General features: G+C 40.3%; 1 protein-coding gene across 7 annotated transcripts in view; it reads left to right on the top strand.

Annotated features, from left to right (window-relative positions):
• The window catches only part of MCCC2 (methylcrotonyl-CoA carboxylase subunit 2), a 75,768-nt gene that overhangs the window by 27,040 nt on the left and 25,444 nt on the right, over nt 1-23,284 (top strand). For 5 of the 7 annotated variants that reach the window (XR_008548228.2, XR_010156902.1, XR_010156903.1 and 2 more), the window contains exons 7-10: nt 12,335-12,448; nt 17,504-17,568; nt 20,295-20,394; nt 20,503-20,598. Coding sequence is in view for 4 of the 7 variants with exons in the window: in XM_054685060.2 (XP_054541035.1) it covers nt 12,335-12,448; nt 17,504-17,568; nt 20,295-20,394; nt 20,503-20,598 (375 nt within the window). In the remaining 3 variants the exon portion in view is untranslated. The remainder of the gene's footprint in view (nt 1-12,334; nt 12,449-17,503; nt 17,569-20,294; nt 20,395-20,502; nt 20,599-23,284) is intronic. The other 2 variants (XM_063810382.1, XM_009449039.5) reach the window with 1 other exon arrangement.

Below are 23,284 nucleotides of genomic sequence, written 5' to 3'. Positions count from 1 at the left end.
ATTTTAATACTAACCTCTCCTTTTTGCTTCATCATTTATTCCCTTTCTCTTACTCTAATTAATTTTCTTGGGCAAGGCACGGTGGTTCACACCTCTAATCCTAGCACTTTGGGAGGCTAAGGTAGGAGATTGCTTGAGGCCAGGAGTTTAAGACCTAACGTGGCCAGCATAGTGAGACCCCATCTCTCTCTCTCTCTTTTTTTTTTTTTTGAGATGGAGTCCTGCTCTTGTCCCCAGGCTGGAGTGCAGTGGCGTGCAATATTGGCTCACTGCAACCTCCGCCTCCCAGGCTCAAGGGATTCTCCTGCCTCAGCCTCCTGAGTAGCTGGGACTATAGGCACATGCCATCATGCCCAGCTAATTTTTGTATTTTTAGTAGAGACGGGGTTTTACTATGTTGCCCAGGCTGGTCTTGAACTCCTGAGGTCAAGTGATCTGCCCGCATTGGTCTCCCAAAGTGCTGGGATTACAGGTATGAGCCACTGTGCCCAGCCCAGACCCCATCTTTTAAAAATGAAAAAACAATTTTTTTATCTGCTTATTTTTCTTCTCACACCCCAAAATCACGTTGATACCTTTTCTTTAAAGGAAACAAAAAAAGAACACCAAAATGATGCCAAAAGATAAAGACCTTTTCTAGCTTCTGCTGTTTTTGAAGCTTTTCTCCCTACCTGGGTGGCTACATTTTTTTCCCCCTTTGAGTTGGAGTCTCACTGTGTCATCCAGGTTGGAGTGCAGTGGCACGATCTCGGCTCACTGCAACCTCCACCTCCTGGGTTCAAGCAATTCTCCTGCCTCAGCCTCCCTAGTAGCAGGGACTACAGGCATGCACCACCACACCTGACTAACTTTTTTGTATTTTTAATAGAGATGAGGTTTCCATATGTTGGCCAGGCTGGCCTTGAACTCCTGACCTAAGGTGACCCACCCACCTCGACCTCCCAGAGTGCTAGGATTATAGGTGTGAGCCACCGCGCCCAGCCAACATTCTTAAGGATTGGCACATTGTCTTCATTCTAACTGCTCACTCCTTCAAACCTCCATGCCCTACGAGAGTTTCACCAGCCTAGAGACCAGATTCCCACTCTGCACAGCCTTTTGGTATCATCATTTTTTCCCTTTTCGTGAAATTCTCCTTATGCTTCATGCCACTGGGGTGCCCTTATTTATTTATTTATTTATTTTAACGATTTAGCCAGATCTCATTACCTGTCATCTCCCCGATCTTTATCTAGTCTTGACCCCCTCTACATCTCTACTTCTGAACCTCAGGGGTTCTGCTTTCTCAGTCAATTTCCTGCTGGTACCTTAGTGTGAAATAATAAGAAATATACACATTGATCTCTGTCCCCAGTTCCAGGAACAGAGCTCCTAAAATCCTCATAAGTTTCTGAGCAGTAGGGGCACTAGGAGGCTCTTTTGTTCCAATATTTGGTGTCTGCCCCAGTTCCTCCGACAGAGTTCCTAATACCCTTGTAGATAGGAGTACTAGAAGAATCTTTTGTTCTATGATTTGGTCTTTGACCCCCATTCTTGTCACAGAGCTCCAAAATCCCTTGGAATTTCCTGGGTGATAGGAGCATCTTTTATTCGATGAGGCGACTCTTAGTGGGCTCCTGGATGGTGCTGGTCACCAGAAAGACCAAGCCATGACCATAAACTTGGAGCTTTCAGTCCCAGCCCTATCCTTCAGGGAGGGAGAGGGGCTGGGGATTGAGTTAATAATTGACCATGCCTCTGTGATGAAGCCTCCATAAAAATCCCTAAATGGTGTTCAGAGAGCATCTGAGCTGGCAAACTCATCCAAGTGCTAGGAAAGTGGTGCATTCCCACTCCGTGGGGACAGAAGCTCCAGCCCTCAGGACCTTTGCAGACTCGCCTTATGTATCTTTTCATCTGGCTGTTCATCTGTATCCTTTATGATATCCTTCCTAACCAGTAAATGTAAGTAAAGTGTTTCCCTGAGTTCTGTGGGCCACTCTTGTAAATTAATCAAACCCGAGGATGGGTAGTGGCAGCCCTGATTTACAGTCAATCCGAAATATAGGTGACAACCTGCTCCTTGTGGATTGGCATCTGAAGTGAGGGCCATCTTGTAGGACTGAGCCCTTAGTCTGTGGGATCTGATGCTGTCTCTAGGTAGACTGTAAGAACTGAATTGGATTAGAGGACAGCTGGTGTCTGCTGGAGAACTGCTTGGTGTGTGGAGAAATACCCCCACATATCTGGTGTCAGAGGTATTGAGTGACTGTGTCAGACAGTAGGAAAAACACTTTTTCCTCTGTCTTTTCAGACTTAGGTTCAAACTAGACATTGAACACATTAACTTCCCCTACTCATTTGTTCCCTCACCTGAGTTCCCATCTACTGCTAGCACTACCTTGCTCTTTCCCTAGGACTTGATGTCATCCTTGGCTCTTTTCTCTGCATTTTCCCTTACTTAATCCTTTTAGGTCAAAAATATACATCTTTGGCATTTTTGTATCCCTGGCAGTTGCTCTGATGCCGGGCACAAAGTGAACACATCCTAAGCCTTTGCCTAATATACTGATGAGTCCTGTTGGTTTCACCTTTGGGCAGTTCCTCTCCACTCTGTTCCTACTATCACCCCCAGAGGTAGCTCAGGCCTTTGTTACCACTAGACTGTGGCTCTAGCCTCACCTGCCTGGTGTCGCTGTCTGCCTAGTCTATCCTTTCCCATACAGTGGACACATGCTGCAAGGTTATTCTTTATGTGGCCCTCCTGTTACTATTTGCTACAAAACAAAGCTCATACTTCTTAGCCCGATACTTAAGCCCCCGTGTGATCGGATTTCAACCTAACTTTCTAGCCTTATTGCTCCTGGACCCTAAACTGTAGTCAACCTGATGCAGTCACTTGTCTCCATATATACCATAGCCTTTTTTGACCATCTGCTCAGGCCCATGCTGGTCCTCTTTCCCCTCATCCTCCTGGGTCGGAGTCTCCAACCCATCTTCCAAGACACATCTCAAATGCCACCCTTTTAAGGAAATCCCGGAATCCTTTACTGGAAGTAATATTTTCTTCCTCCTAGCTCCCATAGTTCTTGTACTGTGCCTTACTAATAGCATTTATCCCTTTAATCTAGATATATCTGGACTAATTTCCTCTACTAGTCTGTTAGCTACTTGAGAATAGGGACAATTTAGATGAATTTTTATATCCTCACACATTTCCCTGAGATGGTACTTACTTAATATTTATTAAAAGATAAATCTCCTTATAACTATTAAAGTTGTAATATGATAGATATTGAGTGGTTCTGTTTCCTAAGTTTAATGTTTGTTTTGTTGTTTATTTAAGACTTTGGTTTAGACAGACTGATAAAACAATTCCTTATATTTATTATATAAGTTAATCACTTCTAACTTCAATTATGTTATGTATTTATTTCGATAGTAAGCACCAGCTTCCTTACTCAAATTTAGTTGTTTTTCTCTCCAAGGTTGGTTTTTATTTAATGTTACTAGCCTTGCCCATTGTAAATTCATTTACCTAGTTATTTCAAAGAGTATGTCTATTGGCAATCATACCTCTATCGTTTTCTGTATCTTTGCTGCTATAAAAATGTGGACAGATTACTATAGACCTTCCAGGTTTCAACATTTTCTTTTGCTCTCAAGGAGAAAAGATAGTTAAACTAGGTACTTACTTTTATGTTCTCTTCTGTTTCATCTTTCCTTCATGGCAGGTTTTAAGACCCCTTAATCGTTTCTGGAGTTTAAAGAGTTGATGTGTGGGTGTCTGGTGGTCTTTCTTTGAGTCTCATGTCATGAGAATGCCTTCTCTGGGCCTTCTCCATATCTGAGGCCTGATGACATGATGATCTTTGCAATGTTCTTCTTTTATTTTCCCAGTGGTGCAGTTTAAATGTGTCCCCCAAAAGTTTATGTGTTGGAAATGTGATTGCCATTGTGGTGATGTTAAATGGTGGCACCTTTGGGAGGTAATTAGGTCATGAGAGCTCTGCCCTCATGGATGGATTAATGCTATCATTGTGGGAGTTTGGCCTTCGTTTGCTCTCTGTCTCACACACACTTGCCCTCTCTTGCCCTCCCACCTTCTGCTGTTCCACCATGGGATGACTGTCAGATGCCAGTGCCATGCTCTTGGATTTCCCAGCTTCCAGAACTGTGAAAAGTAAATTTCTTTTTTAAATTCTTTCTTTCTTTCCTTCTTTCCTTCTTCCTTCCTTCCTTCCTTCCTTCCTTCCTTCCTTCCTTCCTTCCTTCCTTCCTTCCTTTCTTTCTCTTTCTTTTTGTAGAGGTGAAGTCTTGCTGCTCAGGCTGGTCTTGAACTCCTGGCTTAAGTGATCCTCCCACCTCAGCTTCCCAAAGCATTGGGATTATAAGCATGAGCCACTATGCCAGGCCAAATTTCTTTTCTTTATAAATTACTCAGTCTTGGGTATTCTGTTATAGCAGCAGCAAACAGTCTAAGACACCAATTATGGTTTCCATGTCTGGCTTTTTAAGTGTGAGACTTAAAATCCTCCTCAGAAGTGGGATCTTCATGTGTGTTTTCTTTAGGTCTCACATTACTTTTGATTTTTATAATTGAGTGATAGTCTAGTTTGCTGTAGATTGATCTTTGCTCTGGTGCATTGGTTCTCTTTCTTGTTTTAGTATAAGCAACAAGGTTTTTGTTTGAATGAACAGTTTGTTTCTTCTGAAATAGGCATCATTCATCTAGCCATGCTTAGTTGCAGTTCCTCAGGCCTTTCTCTTTTCCTTTGTGTTGTATTCTGCCTATTTTCACTTCTTTTTGGAGACATATTTAAAATTATTCTCAGGTTTCCCTTTCTCCCCCCTACCTTACCTCCCTCCTCCTCCCCGCTTGCCTTAGCTTATTATTTTTGAAATGTATCTTGTTGGTTTTCATTGTTTTGACCTTGGTAATTGTTTTGAGGAGCTTAGTTAGGATAGGTACTGCATCCTTTTTCTTTTTTTTAAAGACAGGGTCTCACTCTGTTGCCCAGGCTTGAATGCAGTGGCACAATCACAGCTCACTGCAGCCTTGACCTCTCAGGTTCAAGTGATCCTCCTGCCTCAGTCTCCCAAGTGGTTGGGACTTCAGGTGCACACCACCTTGCCTGGCTAATTTTTATTTTTATTTTTGTAGAGATGGAATCTCACTATGTTGCCCAGGCTGGTCTCATACTTCTGGGCTCAGGGAATCTTTCTGCCTTGGCCTCCCGAAGTGCTGGGATTACAGGCATGAGCCAATGTGGCCTCTTGTTGTTTTATTTGTTTATTTATTTTTCGGGACAGGTCTCATTATGTTGCCCAGGCTGGTCTTGAACTCCTGGGTTCAAGCAATCCTCTTGCCTCAGCCTCCTGAGTAGCTGGGATTACAGGCGTGTGCTACCCTGCTTGGCTTGTTTTAAAAATGCATTTCAAAGCAGGCGCAGTGGCTCACACCTGTAATCTCAGAGGCTGAGGTGGGCAGATCACAAGGTCAGGAGATCGAGACCATCCTGGCTAACATGGTGAAATCCCGTCTCTACTAAAAATACAAAAAATTAGCCGGGCATGGTGGTGCGTGCCTGTGGTCCCAGCTACTCGGGAGGCTGAGGCAGTAGAATCGCTTGGACCCGGGAGGTGGAGGTCGCAGTGAGCCGAGATCACGCCACTGCACTCCAGCCTGGGCGACAGAGTGAGACTCTGTCTCAAAAAAAAAAAAATGAATTTCAACCTGTGATGGAGATGGATAGGGCCTAGGAGAAACAAAATCACTGTTTGATTTCTTTGAGGCTCTCTGACAAAAAGATTGAGGAGGAAACAGAACATACTGGATAAGACTGACTTTTTGGATTCTTTGTGCATTTCAGTCTATCCAGTTGGCATAGGTAAGCATGACTACTATCAAATCAGTGGTATTGATCAGTCAGTATAGTTGATAACGTTCTTAAATTCTTGACAGCTATTGAATTGAGATGTATATTTTGTGGCTTTTATTTTTTAATGGTGGCTCTTCAGGTAGGGGCAGGAAAAATGGGATGTGGGCAGTAATATCTGCTTTCTACTTTGAATTGAAAAAGAAGTAAGGTGACAGATTTAAAAAATGATTATGTTTTTAATGGCTTTTCTATCAAGCAGTTGGACCTTTTTTCTCCCTCCAAGTTATATTACATTTATCACAGCATTTCTATGAATTGGATAGTATTCTACAATTTTGCAGGGAGGAACTGAGGTCTAGAGTTCACCTAGCTTTTCAGAATTAGATAAAAAATCTCTTAGCTCTCTGTTAGAGACCCTTTCCATGGGGCAGGCTGTTGACCTACAATATGTAATTTGCTTTTGGTGCAAGGAGACCCAGTCTCTATTTGTTTAGGCAAGACCTAGAGGGTAATGAAATTCAATCTAAAGCTTTTCCGGATGATTACCTCTGTTTTGTAGCATCTCATTTGCTTTTGCTTGGAAATGTTGCCTGTGCCTTCTGTGGAGGGGATGACAAGTATTGTTACTGTCAGGTATGTCTCATCCTCATCCTTCTTGCACGTTCTTACTCTTGATTCAAGTCTTAGAATCACCTCACCTTGCAAGAGGGATCTCTGTTTGTTCCTGTCACAGAGCAGGCCCATCTCACTGGTGACTGGGTGGACGGTAGTCTCTCAGTGGAGTTCTTTGGAGTTCACCTCTGTCCCGATGCAGATGCAGGTCCCTGTGATGTCTGTCCTGGTACAATGCCTATGTTGTGCCACATCACAAGCCAAATCTCTGCCTCTGAGTCTAGTCAGAAAAGTTTCTGGTCATGCATCTTATGTCTTTTCAGTGTCCTCAGGTAACGTCTTTGTGGTACCACCAGTGAATGCTTTGGGTCATGGCAAGTTGTTAATGCTGTTTGGCCCTGGGATCCCTGTGCTTTGTGAGAGGAAGAAGCAGATACAGGAAGAAGCAGATACAGCTGGGCACGGTGGCTCATGCCTGTACTCTCAGCTTCTTAGGATGCTGAGAGGTAGGAGGATTGCTTGAGCCAGGAGTGCTACCTGGGCAATATTGGGAGGCCTCATCTAAAAAAAATAAAAATAAAAAAGAAAGCAGACACAGTGGCAGAACTCTTGTTCCATTCACTTTGTCACCTTTTGTGAGTAAGTGAATGACTCAGAACTAAATGACAAGGATTATTAGTTGGGCGTGGTGGTGCACCTGTAGTCCCAGCTACTCAGAAGGCTGAGGTGGGAGGATCTCTTCAGCTCGGGAAGTCAAGGCTGCAGTGAGCTGTGTTTGTGCCACTGCACTCTAGCCTGGGCAACAGAGTCTCAGAACAAAAAGAGAGAAGAGATTGTATGACATTGAGTGACAGTGACTAATCATTAATTAGTGAGCTCTTTTATCTCTGTTTTTTAATTTAATTTTTATTTCTGTCATCAGAATTTGCTTTTAGCAATATTAAGATTTTGCCTGTTGATTACCAGAGGCTGGGAATGGGAGTAGAGGTTGGGGGAATGTGAGGATGGTTAATGGATACAAAAAAAAAAGAAAGAATGAGTAAGACCTATTATCTGATAGCACAACTGGATGACTGTAGTCAATAATAATAACAACTGCACATTTAAAGTAACTTAAAGTATGTAATTGGATTGTTTACAACTCAATGGATAAATGCTTGAGGGGATAGATACCCATTCTTCATGATGTGCTTATCTCACATTGCATGCCTGTATCAAAACATCTCTCGCTGGGTGTGGTGCCTCATGCCTGTAATCCCAGCACTTTGGGAGGTCAAGGTGGGAGGATCGCTTGAGCACAGGAGTTCAGGACCTGCCTGGGCCAAGTTTCTGGTCATTCATCTTATATCCTTTCAGTGTCCTCTTAGTGGAGAATGCCATAGAATTTTCTTTCTAGGGTTTCAGATCACTTGTCCAGTGAGCTTTGTCCAGTGTAGGCTCATGTAACGTCTTTGTTGTACCACAGATGAATGCAACATGGCAAAACGCCATCTCTACTAAAAAAAAACAAAACAAAACTCAGGTACCCCATAAATATATAGACCTACTATGTACCCCCAAAAATTAAAAATAAAAACAAGATTTTGCCTGTTAGATACTTGTTTGAGAATTTTGACTCCTTTGTACTTATTTTTTTGACTCATTAAAAAATTTTTTTACAGCTTCGTTGAGATATAATTCAAATATCATATAACTTACCCATTTGATGTGTACAATTCAATGGCTTTTAGGATATTCACAGAGTTGAATGAACCAATTTTAGAATATTTTCATTCCCCCAATAGCAGTCACTCCCCATTTCTACCCAGTCCCCTGCAGCCCTAGGCCACCACTAAGCTACTTTCTGTCTATAGATTTGCTTGTTCTGGACATTTCATGTAAAGGGAATCATATGATAAGTAGTCTTTTGTGACTGGCTTCTTTCACTTAACATAATGGTTTCCTGGTCTTGAACTCCTGGCTTCAAGCAGTCTTCCTGCCTTAGCCTCCTGAGTAGCTGGGATTACAGGCATGTGCTACCCTGCTTGGCTTGTTTTAAAAATGCATTTCAAGGCAGACGCGGTGGCTCACGCCTGTAATCCCAGCACTTTGGGAGGCGGAGGTGGGCGGATCATGAGGTCAGGAGATCGAGACCATCCTGGCTAACATGGTTTCCATGTCTTGCTCCTGGTTTTCCTTCGCTCTCTGGGATGGCACAGAAAGTTGTACATATTTCTGCAGTACGTTTCATAAACTGTTCATGAAAAAAGAAAAAAAAAGTTCTACATATCGTCTGCCATCTCTGGAATAGTTGAACAGGTTAGATAGGTTCTTTGAAGAACAACAATAGAAAAGTACTTCCAAACAAAGTCTGTCTCAAGTCTTCAGATGCACTTCAATTGTAGTCACTTAAGACAGATGTTTTTTGATCTCTGTATTAATTGTCCTATTGTAGCAGAACAAATTGTCCCAAAACTTGTGCGGTGTAAAACAAGACACATTGATTATCTCGCAGTTTCTGTGGGTTGGGAGTCTGGGCGCAGTGTAGCTCTGGGTCTCTCACGTGGCTGCAGTCATCTCGGAGCTTGACTAGGAAGGACCCACTTCCTCGCTCACTCCCATGGCTGTTGGCAGGGTCCAGCGCTTTGCAGGCCTGTTTCTTACGAGCTGCTGGCCAGCGGCCTTCCTCAGTTGCTTGCCATACAGCCTCTTCCTAGAGCATCTCACAGCACGTCACGTGACTTCATCAAAGCGAGAGAGTGAGAAGACAAGAAAGAGGGCCAGGAAGAGCAAGAGGGCCAGCAGGATGGTAGACAGTTTCTCATGACCTGACCACAGAGGTGACAATCCATCACTTGCCATATTCTCTTTATTACAAGTGAGTCACTGGACCCACCACATATTCAAGAGGAAGGAACTGCACAGAATGTGAATACCAAGTCACGGGTTTGGGGGGACCATTTTAAAAGCCTGGTTACCAGAATCTCCTGTCCTTTTCTGAGCTTGTGTAGCTAGTGTCAGAGAGGTGGATTGCTGGTTTCCTTGGTTGTTGAGGAACTGTGGAGAAACGTGTGGGAAGTGCCCTTAGCCATATGGTAAAATTCCCGGAAGTAGATATGCCAATAATTTGTCAGCTATTCCCTTGTGAGACTTTTCTAGATCTCTCTTCCATCCTTCTTCCCCTACTCAAATGGTGTCTTAGTCATTTCCAGCTGCTATACCAAATTATCATAGACTACTGGGTGTCTTAAAAAACAGACATTTATTTCTCACAACTCTGGAGGCTGGAAGTCCCCAGAGATAGGGGTACGAGCCTGGCCTGGTTCTTGGTCAGGGCCCTGTTCTTGACTATGTTCTCACATGGTGACCAAAGAGATCTCCTGTCTCTTCCTTATAAGGGCACTAATCCCATGGGGAGGGGGGGGCCCTACCTCATGACTTCATCTCACCAAATTACTCCCCAAAGGCCTCCGCCTCTGCATACCATCACTCTGGGGAGCAGGGCTTCAGCAGATGAGTTCGGAGGAGACACAAACATTCAGTCTGTAGTAGATGGTATGATGGCATTTAGTTTCATTTCTCTCACCTTTGTCTTACTACATTTCTTTCTTCCTTTCTTTTTCTTTTTCTTTTTTTTTGAGACTGAGTTTTGCCCTTGTTGCCCAGGCTGGAGTGCAATGGTGTGATCTCGGCTCACCGCAACCTCTGCCTCCCGGGTTCAAGCCATTCTCCTGCCTCAGCCTCCCGAGTAGCTGTGATTACAGGCATGCACCACCGTGCCTGGCTAATCTTGTATTTTTAGTAGAAACGGGGTTTCTCCATGTTGGTCAGGCTGGTCTCGAACTCCCAACCTCAGGTGATCCGCCCACCTCAGCCTCCCAAAGTGCTGGGATTACAGGCGTGAGCCACCACACCCACCCCCTGCTTTCTTTCTTTCTTTTTTTTTTTTTTTTTTGAGACGGAGTCTTGCTTAGTCACCCAGGCTGGAGTGCAGTGGTGTGATCTCGGCTCAGGGCAACCTCCGCCTCCCAGGTTAAGTGATTCTCCTGCTTCAGCCTCCTGAGTAGCTGGGTTTACAGGCATGCACCACCACACCCAATTAGTTTTTGTATTTTTAGTAAATACTGGGTTTCACCATGTTGGCTAGGCTGGTCTTGAACTCCTGGCCTCAAGTGATCCACCCACCCCCACCTCCCAAAGTGCTGGGATTACAGACATGAGCCACTGTGCCCAGCCTGTCTAACTACATTTCAACACAATAATTCCTCTTCCTCTGTTTCCTCCCTGACCTGCCTCCCTCATCTTGGTCTTTGAATTCTTGCTGACAGTTGCTTTCTCCTCCTTTTGCTCTCTGGTTGTTTTCATGGGACTCTGCCATGCCTGCTTAGTTCTTTAGGTATTATTTTTGAAAACTGTTCCTTTTTAGATTTGACATCACTGTGACTCTTCTGTAAGTTCCTTGACTGTATTTCTTTTTGGATACTGAAATAGTTTGAGCTGAACTCAGTGTTCTGGTACAGAGAACAGGATGCTAAGGTAAAATTGTGTCCTTTGCTTCCCACAGAAATTTGAAAAAGAAAGCCCATAAAATGTTTCAAACATGCAGAAAGTATACAGAATAATAGAACTGAATGCTGGTGTGCTCACTCCCTGGGTGTATTAAGTGTTAACATTACATTTTGTTATCTTTGCCACAGATTTGAAAAGAATGGACTCATTTAAAAGTTTATTTATGTGTTCAAAATATATTGATGGACATGTTGGTTATTTACATATTTTTGCTATTGTAGCAATGCTATGTGAGTGTTTCCCTGTGCTCATAGGCAAGTTTTTGTAGCCATAGATAATCTGTAACACAAACTTCTGGGTGATTGATAAGCAAAACTGTAAGTGATAATCACTTCTGTAATATGTTGACAAATAAATGTTGAAGCCACTTTCAATAACATACATGAAAGCTTTAGTTGAGGAAGAATGCTTTTTGTGTTGGCCATTTAGATGGAAAAATGCTAACTCATGTTACCTTTCATCTTTTGATTATACCAGTATGGCATGCTGTTTTTCAGAACATGCTGTTTGCATGCCTATAAGGAAAACTGATGGAATATTGGAATTAGTAGCAAAAATTGCTTTCATATGATAATTTTAAAAATATTCATTATATACTTTATTTTTTCTTGGTGGTATCGTTCAATCCTATTTAGGAGTCATCAGCCAAACCTATATTTATTATTCTTTGTACCATCCTAATTTCTGAGCAAGATTTTTTTAAAGCTTTTTATTATGGAAAATTTTAAACACACGAAACTAGAGAAGATAGTACTGTGAACCCTATGTACACATCACCCAGCTTCAATACAATCGACTTTTCTTTTGAGGAAGGCTTTAAACTGCAATCTTAACATTAGTTTTATATTTAGAAAGTATTACATCCAGTGTAACACAAAATATTAATAACATCCATTTGAAGAGTTATTTTAGTATTCCTGTGAGGTAACTGGCAAATGTTTAGAGGACTTATTATTATTATTAGACATAAAAGTTATCCTTTTAATACAGTTTTGCAAAATTATAGGTATATTGTGGATTTCTTCTCTCCATTAGTTTTTCAGGCCAGTAGTCTATCAGGCCAGTCTTCTCTCTGACAGGGAGATTTTCCATAAGTTTTGTAAAAGTGAGACATAAGCCCTTCAAAATGTTTTGATACAAGAAGTCAGAAAACTATTTCAAACATTTAGAGGACTTTGTTTTTAAAATGATGTTCAGGGACCAACCAGTAATATCCCCTGGTCACTGCAGTGTTTGTGGGATTCTGGATCAAACACTATAGAAGTCACTGCATGAGCTGCATCTCATGTGTTTGTCGTGTGCTTGGATTCCAGATCGCAGTGGTCATGGGCTCCTGCACCGCAGGAGGAGCCTATGTGCCTGCCATGGCTGATGAAAACATCATTGTACGCAAGCAGGGTACCATTTTCTTGGCAGGACCCCCCTTGGTAAGAACATAAGAACGTTGGTCGATGGAAATTAAATATGCATAACATAAAATACACCATTTAAACTATTTTTTGATGTTTTAAAAAATATTGTGATAAAATATGCATAACATAAAACTTACTGTTGTAACCGTTTTTCAGTACAGCTTGGTGACGTTTAGTATGTTCATATTGTTGTGCAACCATCACTACCATCTATCTCGAGAACATTTTCATCCTCCCCAACTGAAATTCTCCCTATTTCTGTCACCTCTGCCACCTCGGCACCACCATTCTACTTTCTGTCCTTATGAATTTGACTATTCTAGGTATCTCACATGTCAGTGGAATCATATAATATCTGTCCTTTTGTGATAGATGTATTTCACTTAGCAAAACGTCTTCATGGTTCTTCTATATTGTAGCAGATGTCAGAGTGCCCTTCATTGTTAAGGCTAAATAATGTTCCATTGTATGTATACACTGTATTTTGTTTATTCATTCATCCATCAATCGATATTTGGGTTGCTTCCACTCTCAGGCTATTATGAATAATGCTGCTATGAACATGAGTGTACAAATTTCTATTCAAGTTCCTGCTTTCATTTTTTTGGGTATATACCTGGAAGTGAAATTGTTGGATCATATGGAATTCTATGTTTACTTTTTGAGGAATCACTTCATTCCTTTTTATGGCTGAATAATATTCCATTGTATGGTTATGCTGTGTTCTAGCTATCCATTCATCAGTTGATGGGCATTTAGGTTGCTTCTGCTTTTGGGTATTATGAATAACGGCTCTTTGAATGTATAGGTTTTTGCATGGAAGTGTTTTTATTTCTGTGGGATATGTACCTATGAGTAGAATTGCTGGATCATGTGGTAGCCATGTTTAACATTTTGAAAAACTTCTAATCTATCCAATACATGTTTTACATTTCTACCAGCAGCATGTGAGGGTTCTGATTGTTCCACATTCTTGTCAACACTTGTAATTGTATGTTTGTCTGATGACAGCCATCTTTGGGGGTGTGAGGTAGTACCTCATTTTGGTTTTGATTTGCATTTCCCTAGTGACTAGTGATGTTGAGGCTTTTTTTTTTTAAATTTTTTTATTTTTATTTTTTATTGAGGCAGAGTCTCACACTGTTGCCCAGGCTGGAGTGCAGTGGTGTGATCTTGGCTCACTGCAACCTCCACCTCCCAGGTTCAAGTGATTCTCCTGCCTCAGCCTCCCAAGTAGCTGGGATTACAGGTGCACGCCACCACTCCCGGCTAATTTTTGTATTTTTAGTAGAGACAGGGTTTCACCATGTTGGCCAGGCTGGTTTTGAACTCCTGACCTCAGGTGGTATGCCTGCCTCAGCCTCCCAAAGTGCTGGGATTACAGGCATGAGCCACCGCACCTGGCCAAGGCATCTTTTCATGTGCCTGTTGGCCATTTGTATGTCTTCTTTGGAGACATGTCTATTCAGATTCTTTCTCATTTTTAAATTGGGCTATTTGTCTTTTTATTTAGTTGTAAGAATTCTATATGTGTTCTGAATACAAGTCCCTTATTAGATTTGCAAATATTTTTGCTCATTCTGTAGGTTGTCTTTTTTACTTTCTTAGTGATGTCTTCCCTTGAAGCACAAAAGTTTTAAATTTTGATCACATCCAGTTTATGCATTTTTTCCTTTGGTTTCTTGTGCTTTTGGTGTCTTATCCAAGAAGCCTTTGCCTAACCCAAGGTCATGAAGATTTACTCCTCTGTTTTCTTCTGAGAGTCTTATAATTTTAGCTCTTGCATTTGGGTCTGTGATCCATTTTGAGTTAGTTTTTGGGTGTGGGATAAGGAAGGGCTCCAGCATTGCTCTATATGTGGATATGCAGTTGTTCCAGCATCATTAGTTGAAAGGACTCTCCTTTCCCCATTGAATGGTCTTGGCAGAAAAAAACTTTTACTTATTTTTTCTTTTACCTCAGCTATACAATTGTTTGACTCAAGGTCAATAACAAGTTAATAAGCTGTTAAGAGAAAGCAGCAAGATTCCTACAGTGTATTAACTTTTGTGTAAAATGGAGAGAAATATACATTTGTATACTTCTATATGCATAAAGAAGTTCTAGAAAAGATACAAAAATACTGCTTAAAATGTAGAGGAGAGGAAACAGGGTAGAAGAAAGACTTTTGATTTTTTTGAGCCCGAGACTGGGTACAGTGGCTAATGCCTGTAATCCCAGCGCTTTGGGAGGCTGAGGTGGGTGGATCACTTGAGATCAGGAACTCGAGACCAGCCTGGCCAACATAGTGAAACCCCGTGTCTCCTGAAAATACAGAAATTAGCCAGGCATGGTGGTGTGCGCCTGTAATCCCAGCTACTCTGGAGGCTGAGGCAGGGGAATTGCTTTACTGGGAGGTGGAGGTTGCAGTGGGTTGAGATTGCGCTACTGCACTCCAGCCTGGGCAACAGAGCGAGACTCCATCTCAAAAAAAAAAAAAAAAAGAAAGAAACAGAAAAGGACAAATATATGATTTTACTTCTAATGAAATATTGAGAATAGGCAAATTCATGGAGGCAGAAAGTAGATTAGTTGTTGCCAGGGACTAGGAGGAGGGTGGAATGGGAGTGACCGCTAATGAGGATGGGGTTTCTTCTGGGAGTGATGAAATTTTCTGGAATTGGGTAGTGGTGATGGTTGCACACTTTGTGCACTTTGTGAATGTACTAAAAGCCACTGAATTGTATGCTTTAAAATAGTGAATTTTATGGTATGTGAATTCTATTCCAAAAAGTTTGTTGCTTCAAAAATTTGTCCAAGAATCATCTTTGGTTATGGAATACTAATACAAATTCATTAGAAAGAATGTGTTAAATAGAGCTTATGTTTTGATGTAAAATAAGTATATTTCCCAAAAGAGGGTGTTAATTTTTAATAACTTTTACTGAAGATCAGGTAGGCCTGAAGGGCTGCCATTTCAAATGTAAAAGTCTTAAGGCATTATTTTAAAAGCCTGCAGCCATTATTATTATTATTATTATTATTATTATTATTACTATTTTAATTTATCTCTTGTATGTGATAGCTGTCATTTGTTAATGAGAGGAAAATGCACTCAAAATTTACCTTTGTATAGTAAAAGGTACAAACTTTCATGGGCCATTCTTGTTTATTTTTTGACTAGAAAATGAGTAAAGATATGACTACAATTTGAAAACATCTTTTTGGAAATACAGGCAGATCATAATAGTGGAATAATGCGAAGGGTTTTAGAGAGAAGATTTTGTCTAAGGGTCAGTAGTTACAATGTCCATTCAGTTAACTTGTACCTTATAAAGAAGCCACTTGGCAGCCAGGAAAGCCTGAAGTTCTGTTGGAGAACTGGACCCCATCCAGCAATCCACCTTTGAAAGACCATGTTCACGGGGAGAAAAAGGCAGTAGCAGCAGCCTCATCCTTTAGAGAATTCTAAATTCTGACGCACGCTTGACCGAATGTTGAGAAAGGGCTTTGAAGGGTTTGCACGTAGTGTGGGGTGTAGTGCTGTAGCTTTTAGTAGCTTAGAGTAGTTGAAAAAAACAGATAGTAAGACAAGTTTTTGAAGGAGCTTTTTGTTCTCCTGTCTTTTGTTTATCTTTTGAACTTGTCATTTAGTCAAATGAGCTGTTTTAATTTTCTCTTTGACTTCTATCATCTTTGCACCTATCACACTATCAAACGTTGTGGGTGTTCAATAAATATTAACTGATGACAAATTCTTATTTTTTTTTTGGTTGATATTAGTCAGATCCCTGAAAATAAATATAATTTATCTGTTGTTTATTCCTTTTTGCAACTTTAAATATCCAGACACCTCTTATAATTTGTTATTGTCTGGACTGAATGTTATTTTACACTAAATGTTTTGGAAGGAAAAGAACCAAGAATTTAGTTCTGGGGGTGGAATAATTGGAGGTGAAAATTTTAACTAACTCTCTCTGCAGAAGGATGTTTAAGACAAAGCTTTTGATGTAGAGAGTATAAGTTGTTTCTATGCTGTATTTTCTTTTCTTTTTTCTTTTTGTTTCAGGGCTCCCCTCAAGAAAGACTTTTTCTTTACCTTCAACCTCTCTGTGCTATATTTTAGATTAATGTTCATTATTCTAATAAAAGGTTTTCTTATTTGAGTTGATTAATTTGTTTCTTTTTCTTCAAAGAAGTAGGAATCAATAAATAATTCCTAAGGGGTTGGATTGGCATTTAGCCTTAAATTATTTTTCTTTCTTTTTCCTGGTAGAATTTCTCTGGCTATAATTAAGTTATTCTTAATTTATTACTGGGGTTTGTTTCTTTTTGGCCACATTCTGCTAGATCTTAGGTTTAGGTAATCTTGGAGATTTTTTTCCTACCTCTCTTTCCTATGCAGAGTTTGTGATAGTAAATGGAATTTTTCAGCATGTTATTGAGTATTCAAAGATGAATAAATCACAGTTCCTGCCACCAAGGAATTCACAGCATAGAGGAGATGACAGACATAACATGCACATTACTGAACTACATTCTGACACATGCCGTGTTGGAGGTGTAAGTGCAATGCCCTTGGACCGTGGATAGGCAGGCAGTCCTCTATTAATACCATGGAGAAGGCCTGGGCGGGTCAGGAAAGCTGTGTAGAGGAGGCAACTTGAGGTGGGACTTGAAGGGTAAGTGGGAATTCGTCAGGTAGGTGAGAAGAAGAGATCCCAGGCAGTGGGAGGAACACACACACAGACACAAAGTCTTGACCACATGTGTCAGGGCAGCATGACATAGGGAAAGAGGATGGCCTTTCAGGTCTTTCAAGCTGGAAACGTGTGGGCTCGAATGAGACTCCATTGCTTGCTATGGACTGTAAGCAAGTTCTTTGTGACTCTGGGCTTAGATTTTTCACCTGTAAGAGTAAAGATAATAGTCTCCAGGTTTCCTAGGTGCATGAATGAGAAAGCACAGTGTTCTTTAGTTCTATGGAAGAAAAAGTATAGGTATAGTCAGGTGAGGAGTTGTGCATGTTGGGGAAGCATTTTTATATGTCTGATGGACCGATTTCACTGATGATTTTTATCCTTGTTGTAGGTTAAAGCGGCAACTGGGGAAGAAGTATCTGCTGAGGATCTTGGAGGTGCTGATCTTCATTGCAGGTGAAACAGAAATGGTTGTTTCTTTCCGGGATTGAGTGTCATTTTGTTTGTTTGTTTAAAAGAAGTTTTACGTGTTTGTTTCCAGTGCTAAACTTGCCAGACCACATCACAGTTTATTTGTTCTTGATCTGCTGGTTTAATATTCAATTCTTTGAACTGTAGAGTTGCATTTCCAAGCTAGAGCATCAGCCAAGAAGGACTGGAGAGACAGGTTTCTTATTTATTTGACAAACATTCATTGGGCACCTGTTATGTAGCAGGCACTGTTCTGGGTGCCTGAGATAAGAGGTAGATACTATCTTTGACTTCGAGGACCTTATATTCTAGTCAGGGAGGTGGGCAATTGCAAGTAATTGCACAAAATTATGTAAATGTGGCTGATACGCGATAAGGCTTACAAAGGAGAAGAGGGAGAGCGTAGAGGAGGTGGGTCTACCCTGGGGTGTGCAGTTAAATGTTTAGTAACTGGTTCTCTGGGGAGGAAAAAAAGCCCCGATTTGTGGCATTTGCCAATTTCTGTGGTATGAGTGATCCCACCATGGCTGATTTCAAGCTGCCAACATGATGCCTCTATGTGGAATCAGACACAGATGCACGTAGTTGGCTCTTGTGAGTTAGCTGTGAGCTGGCTTCGTCACATTGTTGGCCTGACCATGTTAGGTTAGAGTGCAGGGGTAAGAAGACCCTCTACCTCCTAGAATGTTGTCAGAAGTCAATGAGATACAATACATGTGGATTGCTTTAGAATGAAACTATACCTGCTTTTGATAAGTTAGCTATAAATGTTGGTTGCCATTATGATTATTTTCTTGTTTGTCATCATAGTTGCTCAATAAAGGTTTTAGACTTTTTTTTTTTAGGAGTAATTGGGAAACAATTGAGGAGGAGGGTTTTTTTTCAGTTATATATATATATATATATATATATATATTTTGTAGAAACAGGTGTCTCACTGTATTGCTCAGGGTGGTTTAAAACTCCTTGCCTCAAGCAGTCCTCCTGCCTTGCCCTTCCAAAGTGCTGGGATTACAGGAGTGAGCCACTGCACCTGGACTAAATTTTTAAGCAGTTTGACTATTTAAAAAAAGTAAAGCTGTAGGCAATATATTACGTTAAGGGTGTAGATTCTGGAATTTAACTTCTGTTTGCCTCCCCTATTCCCCTTGGGACTTAGACAAACTGCTTACCCTATCTGAGTCTCATTTCCTCATAGATAAAGTGAAAATTATGAATAGTGCCTGCCTCATAACACAGCATCTACTACATATAACAGTAATAACTCTATTACTGTTATTCATAATAACCTGTTTAAAATTGTGAGGAAATGATTGGGGGTGATGAATTTTTTTTGGAAAGTACCATGAAATTTATTAGTCACAAGTGGCTCTGTGTTCTCTCAAATGCATCTTTATACCTCTCTTAAGTCATCCTTAAGAGCTAATTTGACACAAAGACTTATATATACAGTGTCTCATTAAAGGTTTTCCTTTCCTGCTGTTTTGGTAAATACTAGACAGTTTTCATAGAAAAGCATTTTATTTTAAATATTTACTGATTTAGAAGCTGTTCCTTCTGCTTCTATTTGACTTCTGACAGTGTAGTTATAAGTCAGCATTTATAACTGGTATTATGTATGAAGCATTTAAAATATATGGTCAGTCATAACATGATAAAATGTTGTATTAAATTAAAGAAACTGAAAAAGATCTACCATTTGCGAGGCATCTGTGGGCTATGAAAAAGAGTAAACATGGTCTCTGCTTTTACTCAGGAACTCCCAGTCCTAAAGTAGAGTGTCATGGAATCACTGAGAGCCTAGCTCTAAGATATGTCTCCCAAGGAGTTTGGTGTTTTCCCAGGCAAGCCATAAAAATTTAGATTGCAGCAGCTTAGTCCTTACTCATAAAATGAACAAATTATTTTTTTCAGGTATGTATTTTTGACTGACTTTACAGAGTTTTAAATACTTTATTAGAAAGTCATAGTTTATCTACATTTATCTACTATTGAAATAACAGGCCATCTAATTGGGACAGGACTAATAACCAGAGCAAGCCCGTACTTCGTTCACTGCACTTGAAATTGAACAGGAACTTCCATGGCCCATGCCACAGAACCATTTTACTAGTTCCGATTTTTACCCATAATCCAAGGGCCAATGTATTCAAGCCTTTTCATTTGTTGCCTGTGATGGCTTACTGTCAGTGTAACTTTGTAGGGAGGGGGCTCAGAGTTCTCTCAGAAATGAGAGGCCAGAATTGGCATCTCCATTAGGAGCTCAGTTACGTACACAGTTTATGCCGTAACCAACTACATCATGAAAGTGTGCCGTCTGTGGTTGGCCTTCATCACACGCAATTCTGCTTAAGGTACAGGGGATGAGTACTTAATAGAAGCCTTTGTCAGCAAGGCCCCTTGGTCTAGCAGAGGAAGGTTAAGGTTAGAAAATAGAAGGCGGGGGTTCTTAGCTACTTGTGGTCTTAGGTGAAGGTACTTAACTTATGTGTACTTCAGCTTTTCCTGTTTGTAAAACAAAGGGAATACAGTTTTGCCAGGGTTCTTAAAAGGACTACTTAAGATGACATTTATTAAAGATGACAAATTTTTTAAGTGTTTTAGAAGTAAAAGTGCTGTCATCTTTAGATGAGAGAAGATACTTGGGACTTGAGATATTTAATTATTTTCCTTTTCCCTGTTCTGACGAGTTTAGTTTGCTTATTCTGTAGAAAGTCTGGAGTAAGTGACCACTGTGCTTTGGATGATCATCATGCCCTTCACTTAACTAGGAAGGTTGTGAGGAATCTAAATTATCAGAAGAAATTGGATGTGAGTACGATATGTTCTTATATCTTTTATTTTCCTGAAATGCATTTTGACTCACTGCACCTTGAAATCATGTCTTTAAACAGGTTAACATGATCTGTATTTCTGCAGGTCACCATTGAACCTTCTGAAGAGCCTTTATTTCCTGCTGATGAATTGTATGGAATAGTTGGTGCTAACCTTAAGAGGAGCTTTGATGTCCGAGAGGTATGTGAAAGTGGAACTGTGAGCTTTTTGACCAGCTGTGAGTCTCTTTGTATGTGTATCTATTTGCAAAGCTAAAGTTTGTTAAGATATGTTCATGCCTAGAAATAGATGTGGATCTCAGTAAGGAGTGACATATGTGGCAATGATACCTTTCCATACTGTGGATATCATTGGCACAGAGTAAATACTAAAAGAGGGGAGTGGGGGACCTCAATGATTGGAAAGTTTTCATTGCGCAAAAAGTGTGATTTGGTCATAAGTAAGACTCCATGTCCTGTGCACATTATGAATGATGTAAGGCAACTTAACAATTGTCAGCTATTTCTTTTCATTGTTCTTATTTTGGGAAATGGATGAAATGTCAGTAAGTTGTTGGAAGAAAAAACATACCCTTTTAGATCAATATGACATTTGCAATGATTAGACCTGATTACAGTTGAAAATGTTGCTATGGTTACACATTGTCGACATAGTGTTCTGTAATTTAGATGGACAACTTTTAGGGTTTAGAGCATATAGTCTTTTATTTTGTTCAGTATCCATAGTTGGCAGAGTAGTTTTTAAATTAGGAAATTATCTTAATATCCAATTCTGTACTGGAAGTTTTAATATTTCAAATTATATTTTCCCCTTGACTATAAAATATTATATATTAGTTGTGAAAAATATAGAAAATACAGAAAAGAAAAAAATTAAATTGCATATAATTCCACCCTCTAGAGAAGGTGGCTAATATTTGGATGTTTTAGGTTAATGTGTATATACGCACATTTTTATGTAGTTGAGATAGTCCATACGTATATTTTTTTATTTTACTTTTTCTAGTTTAAATTATAAACATTTTCCCATGTCTTTAGAAATTCTTCATGAAATATTTTCTACGGCTAGATCTTAATTCCTATAATAGTACTTGGCAACATGATAAGTAATCAGTAACTATTTTCTGAATGCATTGATGGATATAACGTTCTGTTGTATGGATTTATTTAGGCAATACCCCAGCATTGCTAGTGGGTCTTAAATCCTGGATTTTATTGAGCTTCAAGTGATACTTCACTTTAGCAAACGTGACTTAGTTAATTGTAAATTTTTAAATTAGGTTTTTAGTTTGACTTTTAATTAATTATAAGCACAGGAAAAAATGGTACTTAAACTCTGACATACTTGAAACATGTGTTGGGCCAGGTGCAGTGGTTCATGCCTGTAATCCCAGCACTTTGGGAAGTGGAGGCAGGCAGATCCCTTGAGTCCAGGAGATCAACTGGCTAACATGGTGAAACCCCATCTCTACTAAACATACAAAAATTAGCCGGGCGTGGTAGCACATGCCTGTAATCCCAGCTACTCGGGAGGCCGAAACAAGAGAATCTCTTGAACCTGGGAGCAGAGGTTGCAGTGAGCCGAGATTGCACTACTGCACTCCAGCCTGGGTGACAGAGTGAGACTCTGTCTCAAATAAATAAATAAATAAATAAAGATAAAAATAAACAAATAAATAAAAGAGAAAAATGAGTTGTTCCAGGTAGCCAAGTTCTCTGGTTGGCTGAGAATTCACCCTTTTTCGTGTAACCACTGCAACCACTGCTTCCCAGGTTCAAGCGATTCTCCTGCCTCAGCCTCCCGAGTAGCTGGGATTACAGGCACCCGCCACCATACCTAGCTAATTTTTGTATTTTTAGTAGAGGCGGGGTTTCGCCATGTTGGTCTGGCTTTTCTCGAACTCCTGACCTTAGGTGATCCGCCCACCTCAGCCTTCCGAAGTGCTGGGATTACAGATGTGAGCCACCACACCTGGCCAATTAATACATTCTTTTAAAAAAAATGTATTAAAGTTATAGCTTTTAAGTTCAGCTTAAAGATACATTATTCTATGTATAAGTCTAGGAAATTTTAACATTTCCCCCCTTCTTCCTAAGAAATTTTCAAATATGCTGAGATGTTCAAAGAATAATACAATGATCACCTGTATATGAACCTCATAGAGTCAACAATTGTTAGAACTTGTGTCATTTGTGTGTGAAATACATTTTAAAGCACAGGCACACCTCAGATACATTGTGGGTTCAGTTCCAGATCACTGCAATAAAGTTAATATCACAATAAAGTGAGTCACATGAACTTTTTGGTTTTCCAGAGCATATAAAAGTTATATTTATACTATATTGTAGTCTGTTAAGTGTGCAGGAGCACCTTGCCTTTAAAAAGTACATACATTAATTAAAAAATACCTTATTGCTTTTAAAAATGCTAACAATCATCTGAACCTTCAGTGAATCATCTTTTCCTGGTGGAGGGTCTTGCCTTGATGCTAATGACAGCCAACTAATCAGGGTGGAGGTTGCTGAAGGTTGGGGTGGCTGTGGCAATTTCTTAAAAGAAGACAACAATGAAGTCTGCCACACTGACTGACTCTTGCTTTTATGAAATATTCTCTGTAGTATGCAATACTGTTTGCTAGCATTTGATCCAGGGTAGAACTTTGTTTTTTTTCAGACTGAATCTCACTCTGTCACCCAGGCTGGAGTGCAGTGGCGCGATCTCGGCTCACTGCAAGCTCAGCCTCCTGGGTTCATGCCATTCTCCTGCCTCCCGAGTAGCAGGGACTACAGGTGCCCGCCACTGCGCCCGGCTAATTTTTTGTATTTTTAGTAGAGACGGGGTTTCACCGTATTAGCCAGGATAGTCT

This window comes from Pan troglodytes, chromosome 4 (assembly GCF_028858775.2).
Source record: "Pan troglodytes isolate AG18354 chromosome 4, NHGRI_mPanTro3-v2.0_pri, whole genome shotgun sequence".
Lineage (NCBI taxonomy): Eukaryota > Metazoa > Chordata > Mammalia > Primates > Hominidae > Pan > Pan troglodytes.
Note: the sequence above shows the minus strand (reverse complement) of the source record. Positions and strands in the feature narration are given on the sequence as shown.